The 12,981-nt window shown below is 41.0% G+C and overlaps 1 protein-coding gene across 2 annotated transcripts in view; it reads left to right on the top strand.

The window, feature by feature from the left end:
- Positions 1-11,198, top strand: part of ACKR2 (atypical chemokine receptor 2) — a 29,121-nt gene extending 17,923 nt beyond the window's left edge. For both annotated transcript variants that reach the window (XM_072652279.1, XM_072652288.1), the window contains one exon: positions 5,076-11,198. In XM_072652279.1, the coding sequence (XP_072508380.1) occupies positions 5,106-6,221 (1,116 nt within the window). In that variant the 5' untranslated portion in view covers positions 5,076-5,105 and the 3' untranslated portion in view covers positions 6,222-11,198. The remainder of the gene's footprint in view (positions 1-5,075) is intronic.
- The last annotated feature ends 1,783 nt before the right edge of the window (positions 11,199-12,981 follow it).

Genomic DNA, 12,981 nt, shown 5'->3' on the forward strand with positions numbered 1-12,981 from the left:
TCGTTTAAAGAGAGAGATCTGGGAGGGGAGAGCTGTATTGCCCAACTGGCCAGTTCCAGTTCTGTCCCCATTGGGCAGCTCCTTTTGTACTCAGAGTTTGCTGTTTATCCTTCATTCTCAAAGAGGACCATGACACCAGGAAAGTGATGCCATGACATACAAGTGAATTGGATTAAGTGAGGGAGGGCTGTGCAAAGTCACCAGCCTCACTTTTACCTCTAGAACCTTCTGGGTCCTGTGGGAAGATATAGATCAGAACAACTACCTCAGTCAAACTGAGACCTGTTAAAGACCTTAGTTTAAAAAGGCCAAGGTTTCCTACTGCATCTAGGACCATCTCCAGTCAACCTTCTGGAACTGGCCAGTTGGGCAACACAGTTGTCCTTTCTTTCTTCTTTCTTTCCTTTTCTTTCTTTCCCTCTGTCCACAAAGGGTATCAAACTCTTACCTTCTGGTACTCTGCCCAAAGAGAATGTAAATTTTTAATGTCTGAAACGTTTTCTTCTCCTTTTCTCTTAAAAACCAGCCTTAAGTCTAAATCACTGTGGTTCTCATTGATTGGCCAATAATAGGTCCCATGCCAGCCCCACTTGGTCACTGTTTGGGCCCTGACGGGCTCAGAATGAATATAAATAGCAAATGTTTCTGTTTTGACTAGAAACCATGAGGGTCTTTCCCTCTCAGATGAATCTCTCTCCCTCTCCCTCACTCTTCCTCTCTCCCTCTCCCTCTCCCTCTCCCTCTCTTTCTCTCTCTCTCTCTCTCTCTCTCTCTCTCTCTCTCTCTCTCTCTCTCTCTCTCTCTCAGACCATTCTTTGCTTCATTTCTTATTAAGCCTTAATCACTGAATAGGCATTGCCCTCAGTCAAACTGAGACCTATTAAGGACCTTAACTTGAAAAAGCCAAGGATCCCTACTGCATCTTGGGCCATCTCCAGTTGCCCTGATTTGTATCTGGCCACTGGACCCAGATGGCTCTGGAGATGAAGTGACTTTGCACAACTCTCCCTCAGTTAAATCTAATTCACTTGCATGTCATGGCATCACCTTCCTGATGTCAAGGTCCTCTTCGAGAATAAAGGACAAACAGCAACCTCTGTGAGTTGAAAAGCAGCTACGCACTGGGGACCAAACTGGAACTGTCCAGTTGGACAACACTGCTTTCTTTCTCTCTTTCTTTTTTCCTTTCCTTCTTTCTTTCTCTTCCTTCCTTCCTTCCTTCTTCTCTCTCTTTCCCTCTGTTCACATAGGGTATCAAACCCTTACCCATAGGTGCTCTGCTCAAATGGAATGTAAATTTTTTCACAAGATCTGGTCATGAGATGCCAGCCATCCTCAGCAGTTCAAGCAAGGAAAACACCCTCATTCTAGTTAATTTACCCTTCTTGATCTAGCTTGCCACAAATTTTGATGAACAGGACAAAGAAATTAGGAGCTGAGATCCAACTCAAGCTAAGTTCCTTTACAAAGAAAGATCCCAGGGTGGTGACTTAGGGTGTGGGTCAGCTCAACCTCATAGAAAGTAAGTAAGAGTAGGAATGCAAGAGCATTACTAAAATTCTGATATTAATGGATCATTAGGAGGGGATGGCAGGCAATGCATTTGGTATTGGCAGTTTTCTGTCATTATATTAACAATCTGTCAGCACCTACTATGGCTCTGCTGTGGTGGGTGCCAGGCATAAAAAGATTATCCAATTTCTGCTCTCTCTGGCAGAGGATATAATGTGTAAACAGAAAATGCTCATTCATGATCATTAGAGGAAGGACAGAGCCCTAATGACAAAGGAAACCAGGAAAGATCTATTACAAGAGATGGCATGAAAGCCAAAACTTGAAAGAAGCTGGGGAAGATGTGGAGGCAGAGAAGTGCATTGCAGCCATGGAAGATAACCTCATATTTGAGCCAAAGAGGTAAATGGAAAGCCCCATTTGCATAATAGCAGGTAGTTTGGCTAGCAAGAGGAGGAACATGAAATATGCCTAGCAATGTAGGCTAGTGCTAAATCCTGAAGGGTCTTCAATGTCACTCATGATTAGAGGTCAGAGGGAACCACAGAAGGTTCTTGAGAAGTGGAATGACATGGTCAGACTTGTGCTTTGGGAAGATTCTTTCTTTATTTTTTTAATTTTTATTTTTTAAAATTTGTTTCCAGTTTTCTACAATCACTTCCATATATCCTACATTTCCCCCCTCCCTTCCCCTCCTTCACCCCTCCCTTCTCCCTCCCTCCCTCAGATGGCATGCATTCTTATATAGGTTCTACTCATACATTCCTATTAAATACAATTTCACCTTAGTCATGTTGCATAGAAAAGTTAAAATGAATGGGAGAAGCCATAAAACAATACAAAACATAACATAAGGGAAAATGGTCTGCTTCATTCTGTGATCCAATTCCATAGTTCTTTCACTGGATGTGGAAGGTATTTTGCCTCGAATACACTGGGAATTTTTTTTTAATTGAATTATTTTATTTGTTTTCAGTGTTCCAAAACCACTTCCATATATCTCAGATTTTTTTCCACTCCCTCCCTGCTTATTCCTCCCTCCCTCTTCACTCCCTCCCTAAGACAGCATATAATCTTACATAGGTTCGACATGTACATTCCTATTAAATGCATGTTGCATTTAAGAATTAAAATGAATGAGGGAAACCATAAAGCAAAACAAAACATAACATAATACCAAAGAAAATGGTCTGTTTCTGTCTGTGATCCACTTCCATAGTTCTTTCTCTGGATGTGGAAGGTGTTTTGCCTCAAGAGTTCATTGGAAATTTTTTAAGTCCATGCATTTTAGTGAAGTACTAAGTCTACCAGAAAAATTCCTGGCATACTGTGGTTGTTGCTGTGTACAAAGTTCTCCTGGTTCTGCTCCTTTCACTCAGCATCGGTTCATATAAGTCTTTCTAGACTTCTCTGAAGTCTTCCTGCTCATCATTTCTCATAGCACAATAGTATTCCATTACATTCATATACCACAACTTGTTCAGCCATTCCCCAGTTGATGGGCATCCCCTTGATTCCCACTTTTTGGCCACCACAAAGAGAGCTGCTATAAATATTTTTATACATGTGGGACCCTTTCCCATTTTTATGATCTCTTTGGGGTACAATCCTAGAAGCAATATTGCTGGGTCAAAAGGCATGCACATTTTTGTAGCTTTTTGGGCATAGTTCCAAATTGCTCTCCAGAATGGCTGGATCAGCTCACAGCTCTACCAACAATGAATTAATGTTCCAACTCTCCCATATCTTCTCCAACATTTATCATCTTCCTGTTTTGTCATATTAACCAATCTGATAAGTGTGATGTGGTACCTCAGAGTTGTTTTGATTTATATCTCTCTAATCAATAGTGATTTAGAGCATTTTTTCATACGACTCTATATAGCTTTAATTTACTCCTCTGAAAACTGCCTGTTAGATCCTTTGACCATTTATCAATTGGGGAATGATTTATATTCTTGGAAATTTGACTCAGTTCTCTATATATTTTAGAAATGAGACCTTTATCACAGACACTAGCTGTACAAATTCTTTCCCAGTTCTCTGCTTCCCTCCTAGTTTTGGTTGCACTGGGTTTCTTTGTGCAAAACCTTTTCAATTTAATGTAATCAAAATGATCCATTTTGCACTTCATAATGTTCTCTATCTTTTGTTTGGTCAAAAATTTCTCCATTCTCCATAAATCTGACAAATACACCATTCCTTGCTCCCCTAATTTGTTATAGTATCAGTCTTTATACATAGATCATGTATCCATTTGGACTTTATTCTTGTGTATGGTGTCAGGCATTGGTCTATGCCCAGTTTCTACCACACTGTTATCCAGTTTTCCCAGCAATTTTTGTCAAACAGTGAGTTTTTATCCCAGAAGCTGAGGTCCTTGGGTTTATCAGACAGTAGATCGCTATACACATTGACTACTGTGTCTTGAGTACCTAACCTATTCCACTGGTCTACCCTTCTATTTCTTAGCCAGTACCAAGTGGTTTTAATGATTACTACTTTATAATACAATTGGAGATCTGGTAGTGCTAGGCCATCTGGGAAGATTCTTTTGGCAGCAGTGTGGAGGAAAGATGGGAGGTCAAGACTTGAAAGCTAAGAGATCAATTGGGAGAATGTTGCAATAATTCAGGCAAGAGGTGAAGAGGACCTGTACTAGGATGGGCTATGTGTATATGTGTGTAGAAAGAAAAAGATGAGTGAAAGATGGGTTGTAGACTAAAACTGACTAGTAAAAATTACATATTGGACATGTGGACAAAGAGAGAGGGAAGAGTCAAGGATGACTCCAAGGCTGCAAATCTGCATGCTTGGGAGGTACCTTCAACATAAACAGAAGCTACTAAAGGAGGGACAGGTTTAGGTTAAGATAATCCATTCTGTATTGGGCATGTTGAGTTGGAGATGTTTATGGGTCATCCACCTAGAGAGATCTGGCAGCTGGTTGGTGATGTGAGCCTGAAGTTCGGAAGAGATGCTAAGGATAAATGATATGTAGCTGGTACTCTCTTTGGCTTCCATCTCCCACAGTGAAGCTGGTTACATCTTCCCCTCAGAAATCTAGGAGTATTCTCAAAGAAGTTAGGGTGCCTCTTCTCTAATGCCATCTGGTTGGTGCACACTTCAAGGTATGTTCTTCTCATCTCCATTGTAAGGTGCTAACCTCAGTTCTATTTAACCACCTGTGTGAAATTAGCTTTTATCAAGGGCTGTTTCCTTTGAAGCTATAGTAATAACAAAAGTATAAACACTTCCCTTTCACCTGACACCTCAACACCGCAGGGGCACACTTTCTTCCATAATACTTCAGACTCTCAGAGAACAGAATCAGACTTAATAAAACTTCTATATATAGCACTGGTCCCATCAAGTTCACATTTAAATGTAGCATTACTGCTGAAGTCTCAATCACTTCCCTAGTTTCAGCATTCATCTCTGTAAAAAGCTATCCTCTGAATTCATGTGGATAATTGAGTTGCCTATATGTGATATCTGTTTCTTTCATAGAAGTAAATGTTTGTTGAATGCTAAACTAATTTTTTTTCCTTTTGGTTTTGTAGCTCACAGGAAAAACCAACTTTTTCTACAACATGGCAGCCACCTTCCCTCCTGTCTCACCTACGTCAACTAGCCTTGAAAACACCAGCATGTATGACTATTACTACCTGGATAATTCCTTGGCTACAGTCTGTAGGAAGGAGGCCATCTTGTCCTTTGGCCAAGTGTTCCTACCTGTCTTCTATTCCCTGGTGTTTGTCCTGGGTCTGGGTGGGAACCTCTTCTTTCTCATTGTCCTCATCTACTCTGCCCGTAGAAGACAGGTTATTGAGATCTACCTACTGAACCTGGTTGTTTCTAACCTCCTCTTTGTGGTGACCCTGCCTTTCTGGGGGGCCTCTGTAGCCTGGCATTGGGTCTTTGGGGAAGTCCTCTGCAAAATCATATGCGCCCTTTACACTGCTAGCTTCTACAGCAGCATCTTCTTTCTTGGCTGCATGAGTCTGGATAAGTATCTGGATGTTGTCCATGCTCAGACCCACCATCACCTGTGGACACGAGCAAAGAGCTGGCTCCTTTCAGGTGGAGTGTGGACAGTGGCCCTGGTACTTTCAATTCCTGACCTAGCCTTTGCTCAAGTGCAAGAAGGCCCTGGTGGTATGCAGAGTTGTCATCTGGACTTTGGAGACAATAGGCACGTATGGAAGTTGCTTCTTCGCTTTAAGCAGAGTATTCTGGGATTTGTCCTCCCACTTTTTGCTATGATCTTCTTCTACACTCGAATAGGCTGCATCCTCACAGTCCTAAGACCTCGGGGCAGGGGCCGAGCCTTGTGGACAGCTGCAGCACTGGTGATGGCCTTCTTTGTACTGTGGTGTCCCTACAACATTACTCTGTTCCTGCACTCACTGCAGGACTTACAGGTCCTCGAGGACTGTGAGGTCAGCAAGCGTCTGGACTATGCTCTTCAGGTGACAGAGAGCATTGCTTTCACTCATAGCTGCCTCTCCCCCTTCTTCTATCTCTTTGTCCACCATCAGTTCAGGAAACATCTCAAAAAAGTTCTAGAAGCCATCTTCAAAAGATCCAGGGATACCTCTGCTGACCATCCTGCCCAGACCAGTTATTCCAATAGTTATTCCACAACCCAAGAAGAAATTGCTAGCACTGACAACCAGGAAGAAAGCTTCCAGGATCATGGAATTTAGAGTAAGAAGAGACCTTAGAGCTCATTTAGTCCAACTTCCTCATTTCATAAGTCAGAAAACTAGGAGACAGTATAAGTGACTTGCTTAAAGTCAACAGGGAGTAAGTAGCAGATGTGGGTTTTGAATTCAAGTCTCACAAGATGATTGGTTCCTTCACAACCAGAACCTTCCACCAAACATTGTGTTGGCCTGTTGTATGTAGCCAAAACGATCAAACTCAGAACCAGAAGATTTGAATTGGAATCCTGATCCTGCTGTTTCTTTAACTGTGTGACTACCATATAGGGTTTCATGCAGCGGCTCTCAAATTCTTTAGATATAAGAACACATTTTTTAACAACAACAAAAACACTGACAAACTTTCATGCAATAATAGATATATGTTGGGGTCCCCTAGACCATTACGGGGATCCCTAAACCCGACCCAAGGCTCTTGTCCAGCAAGAGGCCTTGATCTAGTGAGTAATGAAATGAGGCGGGAGACAAGGTGGTGAGGACTCCGTTTATTCCAGCTAGCTCACATGCATATATAGTCTTAATTACTTGAACATTCCTAAGCCTATACATTGAACCTATCACCTAATACCTGTCCTTATATGGGTGTCTTCTCCACTGGACATCCAGAGCTGGACAAAGAACTGCCACGTTGCAAACAAAGACGAGACCCTTCCTCCTGAAATCCATCTAGTTCCACCCCTACTGACAAGCCCCCAGGTTGTCTAGGCAGGCTCTCAGTGTGGCGTCCTGCAATGGACAGGGGTCGGCTCTAACTCGTCCCGTTACAGATATATTGTTAATATTCACTAACTAAGGAAACAGGTAATAACAAAATGACAATATATGGGATGGATTCTCAGACCCTGTATGATAACTCTGTGGACTCCAAGGGGGGGTCACAGTCCACATCCTGGTATCCACCTGTGTGGAGGAAACCCTGGATTTGGAGTCAGATCTGGATCCAAGTTGGAGCTGTGCTTGTACTCCCTAAATGATTTTGAGCAACTCATTCACCTCTCTGAGCCTCGCTTTCTTCAATTAGAAAATAAAAGGGCTGGCACTCTAGAAAGCAATTGAAAATTATGTGATAAAAGTTATTACATTGTGCATACCTTTTGATTCAAATAGCTCATTGCTATATATATGCCCTAGGGAATCAGTAAAATAGGGATGATAATAGCTCCTACCTCCCACATTGTTATGAATTTCAAAAGAGACAGTATTTATAAAAGCACTTAGCACAAATATTAGCTTATGTTAGTTAGATTATGATTATTAGTAAGGAGGTTAAAATCAATGAGAAATATTTCTTGTATACCAAAATATTCATAGCAGTACTATTATGGTAGCACAACTCTGGAAACAAAGTGGAGTTCTTTAGATTGTGGAATGACTAAACAAATTGTGGCATATGAACGTCTAAGATATGTTGCCTATGTAGGCTATGTGTACATAGACATGGGTCTACGTAAACGTGACCCACACAGAGGTTAGAATAGTCCTCACCATATACGGAACACTGAGTAATCATTCTGTTCTCCACTATGAAGGAGGAGCATTATTCAAACCCCAGATCTGAGCTCTGGGTAACAAATGTCATGGGAATATTATTGCATTGTAAGAAAATCAGAGAATGGTGAAGAGCTTTTATGAGCTTGCAAGATGAAGCAAGGAAAACTGGGAAAGCAACTACTATAATAATGTAAGTGAAAAAAACCAAAACACTGGCACCAAGCCAAAATGTTGGCCCACAGAAGGGGTAAAATGCGCCTCAGCGGAGGAACCAAGATGGCAGAGTAAAAGCAGGGATTTGCTTGAGCTCTCCCTTAGACCCCTGTAAAAATGACTCTAAACAAATTCCAGAGCAGCAGAAACCACAAAATAATAGAGTGAAACAAATTTCCAACCCAAGACAACCTGGAAGGTCGACAGAAAAGATCTGCTTCATGAGTCTGAGAGAAGAGAACAGCACAGTGTAAGCCACGCCGTTACAGATGGGGAACCTGAAGCAGGCCTCAGGGGACTGAATCACTGGTACCTGTAGCAGTTTCCAGACTTCTCAATCCATAAACACCAAAGATAACTTAGAAGATCAGTAGGAAAGGTCTATCAGACCTGGGTGAGAGAGAAGCATGGTCTGGCCCCAAGCCCAGGGCAATGGCTGGAACAGCAGCAGTAGTGGCTGCTTCTGAGACCCTCAGCCCACAGAAGGTGGGGGATAGACTGACTGATCACAGGGGGATTGCAAGGATCCTTTGCTATCACTGTCACTGAGGCAGGATTGTCTTGCTTTGTCCATCCTCCGTCTGGGTCACAATCCTGGGGCAAGGAGGAGTGCTGATATGGCAGAGCTTATGGTGGTTCCAAGGCAAAAAAAGTGCTTGTGGTCACTCACAGACCAGAGCACAGATCAGGAGAGGAGTAAACCCTTTGAGCATACAACCATGGGAGAACTGAAAATTTACAGATCCCCAGAAATATCTCTAAAAACACCTGCACAAAACCCCTGAAACTTGGAACAGTACACCCTCCACACTGGAAGCAGAGTCCTACCTTAACAAACAGCTAAAAAGTCAAGTCATTGGCTGGAAAAATGAGCAAACAGCGGGGGGAAAATCAGACTATAGACTCTTACTTTGGTGTCAAAGAAGATCAAAACATACAACCAGAAGAAGGCAACAAAGCCAAAGGTCCTGAATCCAAAGCCTCCAAGAAAAATATGAATTGGTCTCAGGTCATGGAAGAGCTCAAAAAGGATTTTGAAAATCAAGTAAGAGAAGTAGAGAAAAAATTGGGAAGAGAAATGAGAGTGACGTGAGAAAATCATGAAAAATAAATCAACAGCTTGCTAAAGGAGACCCAAAAAATATTGAAGAAAATAACACCTTAAAAAACAGACTAACTCAAATGCCAAAAGAGTACAAAAAGCCAATGAGGAGAAGAATGCCTTAAAAAGCAAAATTGGCCAAATGGAAAAGGAGGTCCAAACGCTCATTGAAGAAAGTAATTCCTTAGAAATTAAAATGGAGCAAATGGAAGCTAATGACTTTAGGAGAAATCAAGAAATTATAAAACAAAACCAAAAGAAAGAAAAAAATATAAGACTATGAAGTATCTCATTGGAAAAACAACTGACCTGGAAAATAGATCCAGGGAAGATGATGTAAAAATTACTGGACTAACTAAAATTCATGATCAAAAGAACCTAGACATCATCTTTTAAGAAATTATCAAGGAAAATTGACCTGTTATTCTAGAACCAGAGGATAAAATAGAAATTGAAAGAATCCATCAGTCACTGCCTGAAAGAGATCTCAAAAGGAAAACTAGGAATATTGTAGACAAATTCCAGAATTCTCTGGTCAGGGAGAAAATATTGCGAGCAGCCAGAAAGAAAGAATTTAAATATTGTGGAAACAGAATCAGAATAACACAAGATTTAGCAGCTTCTACCTTAAGGGACTGGAGGGCTTGGAATATGATATTCTGGAGGTCAAAGGAGTTAGGATTAAAACCAAGAATCACCTACCCAGCAAAGGGGTAGTATTATAATACTTCAGGGAAAATGTGGATATTCAATGTAATAGAAGACTTTCAAGCATTCTTGATGAAAAGACCAGAGTTGAATAGAAAATTAGACTTTTAAATATAAGAAACAAGTGTGAAAAGGTAAACAGAAAAGAGAAATCATAAGAGACTTAAAGTTGAACTGTTTACATTCCTACATGGAAAGATGATATTTGTAACTCATGAGACCTTTTTCAGTATTAGGATAGTTGGAGGGTATGTGCATGTGTGTGTGTATATGTATATATACACCATATATACGTGCATACATATATGTATAGACAGGGGGCATAGGGTGATTTGAATATGAAGGGATGATAGCTAAAAAATAAAATTAAAGAGTGAAAGATGAATGTACTTGGAGAAGAAAAATGGGAGAGGTAGAATGGGGTAAGTTATCTCACATAAAAGAGACAAGAAAAAGCTTTTACAGTGGAGGAGAAGAGGGGTCAGGTGAGATGGAATGAGTGAACCTTACTTTCATTGGGTTTGGAGTAAGGAGGGAATAACATACACACTCAACTGAATATGAAAATCTATCTAATCCTACAGGAAAGTAGAGGGAAAGGGAATAAAGGGAAGGGATGATAGAAGAGAGGGCAAATGGGGGGAGGGTGTAACCAGAAGCAAACACTTTTGAGAAGGGACAGAGAAAAGGATAGATAGAAGGAAATATAGTCTTTTGCAACATGATTGTTATAGAAGTGTTTTGCATGACTGCACATGTATAACCTACATCAATTTGCCTGCTTTATCAATGGGGGTGGGGAGGGAGGGAGGGAGGAAGAATAGAAAATTTGACTTTGAAATATAAGAAACAAGTGTGAAAAGGTAAACAGAAGAGAGAAATCATAAGAGACTTAAAGTTGAATTGTTTACATTCCTACATGGAAAGATGATATTTATAACTCATGAGACCTTTCTCAGTATTAGGATAGTTGGAGGGTATGTGTGGAACTCAGAGTTTTAAAAGTGAACATTAAAACTGTTTTTACATAAAACTGGGAAATAAGATATACAGGCAATGGGGTGTAGAAATCTATCTTACCCTACAGGAAAATAGAAGGGAAAAGGATAAGAGAAGGGGGGGGGGGTGTGATAGAAGGGAGGAAAGATTGGGGAAAGGAGTAACCAGAATGCACAGGGGTAGGATGGGGGAGGGGAGAGATGGGAAGAAAATTTAGAACTCAAAATCTTGTAGAAATGAATATTGAAAACTAAATTTAATAAAAAGGGGGAAAAAATATAAAAGAAGAAAAGAAAATGTGTCTCTCTCCTTTGGTTGTAGAGACAGTCCCTGCTCTCAAGGGGCCTACATTCTAAAAGATGAAAACACCTAAAAAGAAGATTGTGGTGAGGAAAGTTCATTATAAATTTAGATTTAGATCACTATAAACATTTGTTATTCCGTCATTTGAGTCATGTCTGATTTTCTGTGGCCCCCTCTGCGTTTTCTTGGCAAAGATACTGGAATGATTAGGCATTTCCTTCTTCAATACTATAGAAACAGGAATGACTATTATTCTGTAGGAAAGCAACATTGGGTGAAACATTCTGTGAGGTGCTCATTCCATGGGACCAGCACTACAAATAGGCAATTAGCCAAACATGGCAACCAAGGAGATCTGTTGACCTTAAGATGGACTTAGTTTATGTAGTGAGAATGTGTTCTCTCAGCTAACCCCCCCACCCTCACCCCCATGCCTAAACCTTTGCACCACTGCATAGCCCATGCTAATGCTACTTCAGAGTGGACTGTATTTAGAAAGGAAAGTTTCAACATATTGGGGGTGGAGAGTGGGTAGGCAGGTAAGTACAAACTTTTATGAGAAAGACAGGATGAAAGAAGTTTCAAATGGGCACCAGAAGAGAAAGAAGAGAAAAGCAGTTGCAGATCCAGGAAGCTGCAGCCTCCCCCCACTCCCAACTGTTAACTAAGTCCTGCCACTGAGAGGGTTTCTCCCTTGCTTTCAGCAGCAGTTACAGACATCTTCCTAGCTATGCTTTACATCCCTTCAAAACTTTGTGCAGAGAAACAACTTTTAGACTCTGAAAATACAGAACTGGATGTCTGAAGTGATTAGTGATAGGAATTCTTCAGGCAGTGCTGAAAGAAGACACTCACAAGTGTGTTTTCTCTTTCTACCTACCCAACTTCAAAGATGAACTACTCTTCTATAGTTGAACTATTCCCTAGGATGCCTAAGATAGTGTTCCATATGAGAGTGACCAGATAATCCACAGTCCATGGTTCTCATCAACTTGTAGGAAGAGCCAACTGGTAGAAGAGAAAAAAACTTCTACCACCCCTTTTACACCAGTTACTCCCCAAAAGCATCATCCTCTACCTAGAGGAGGTGTTGCTCACTCCCATTTTACAGATGAAGAAAGTGAGGCTCAAAATGGTATTGCAGTTAGTTAAGGGGATATGTGAGAGACAGGTCAATTGCTCAGACTGGACCTCCTGGGGGAACTGCACAGATTCACAGCTGGTTCAGAAACTTGATTTTATCCATTCATTCAGAAGCTCCAGAGGCCTGAACCCCACTAACCAAACACATTGAAAAAAGGGACTAAGAAATCAAGGTGCCAATTTATTCATGTAATACCAAGGTATAACAGAACCTCCAAGATGAAAAGCATACTCACAGCAACACGCCTACATATTCTCAAGCAAAGAAGAAAGCTCTTATACATAATCCCAGAATATCAGAGTTAGAAGGGAATTTATAACATTGGAGTTGGAATGGTAGAGACAATTTTATACATCTTCTTATTCCAAATATCTCACTCAACCATGAGGAAACTAAGGTTCAAAGAGAGACTGACCTGCTAAAGATCCCACAGCAATTTAGCAGGAGAATAGGATGAACCAAGGACGTGGGATTCCAAGCCCAGGACTTTTTCCACCATACCACATTAACTCCCACCCACAGAATATGCTGACTCCCACCAAAGAGTCCGAAAGTTCCTTGGTGTATCACCAATGCAATATTCACAGCACCCATGGCAGCCATGAATATCATAGCACAATTCAGAATTGTGAAATACCACAGACTCTCCACATGGAAGGCAGAACCAAAATATTTATTCAGACCCAAATCCATCACAGCAACAAAAATCTATACACAATAACAATGCAGAGGACAACACCATTCCCAAGCCTTCCACCTTCCAGGCTTCCCACAAACCAGGT

The sequence above is a fragment of the Notamacropus eugenii genome, chromosome 1 (assembly GCF_028372415.1).
Source record: "Notamacropus eugenii isolate mMacEug1 chromosome 1, mMacEug1.pri_v2, whole genome shotgun sequence".
Classification (NCBI taxonomy): Eukaryota; Metazoa; Chordata; class Mammalia; order Diprotodontia; family Macropodidae; genus Notamacropus; species Notamacropus eugenii.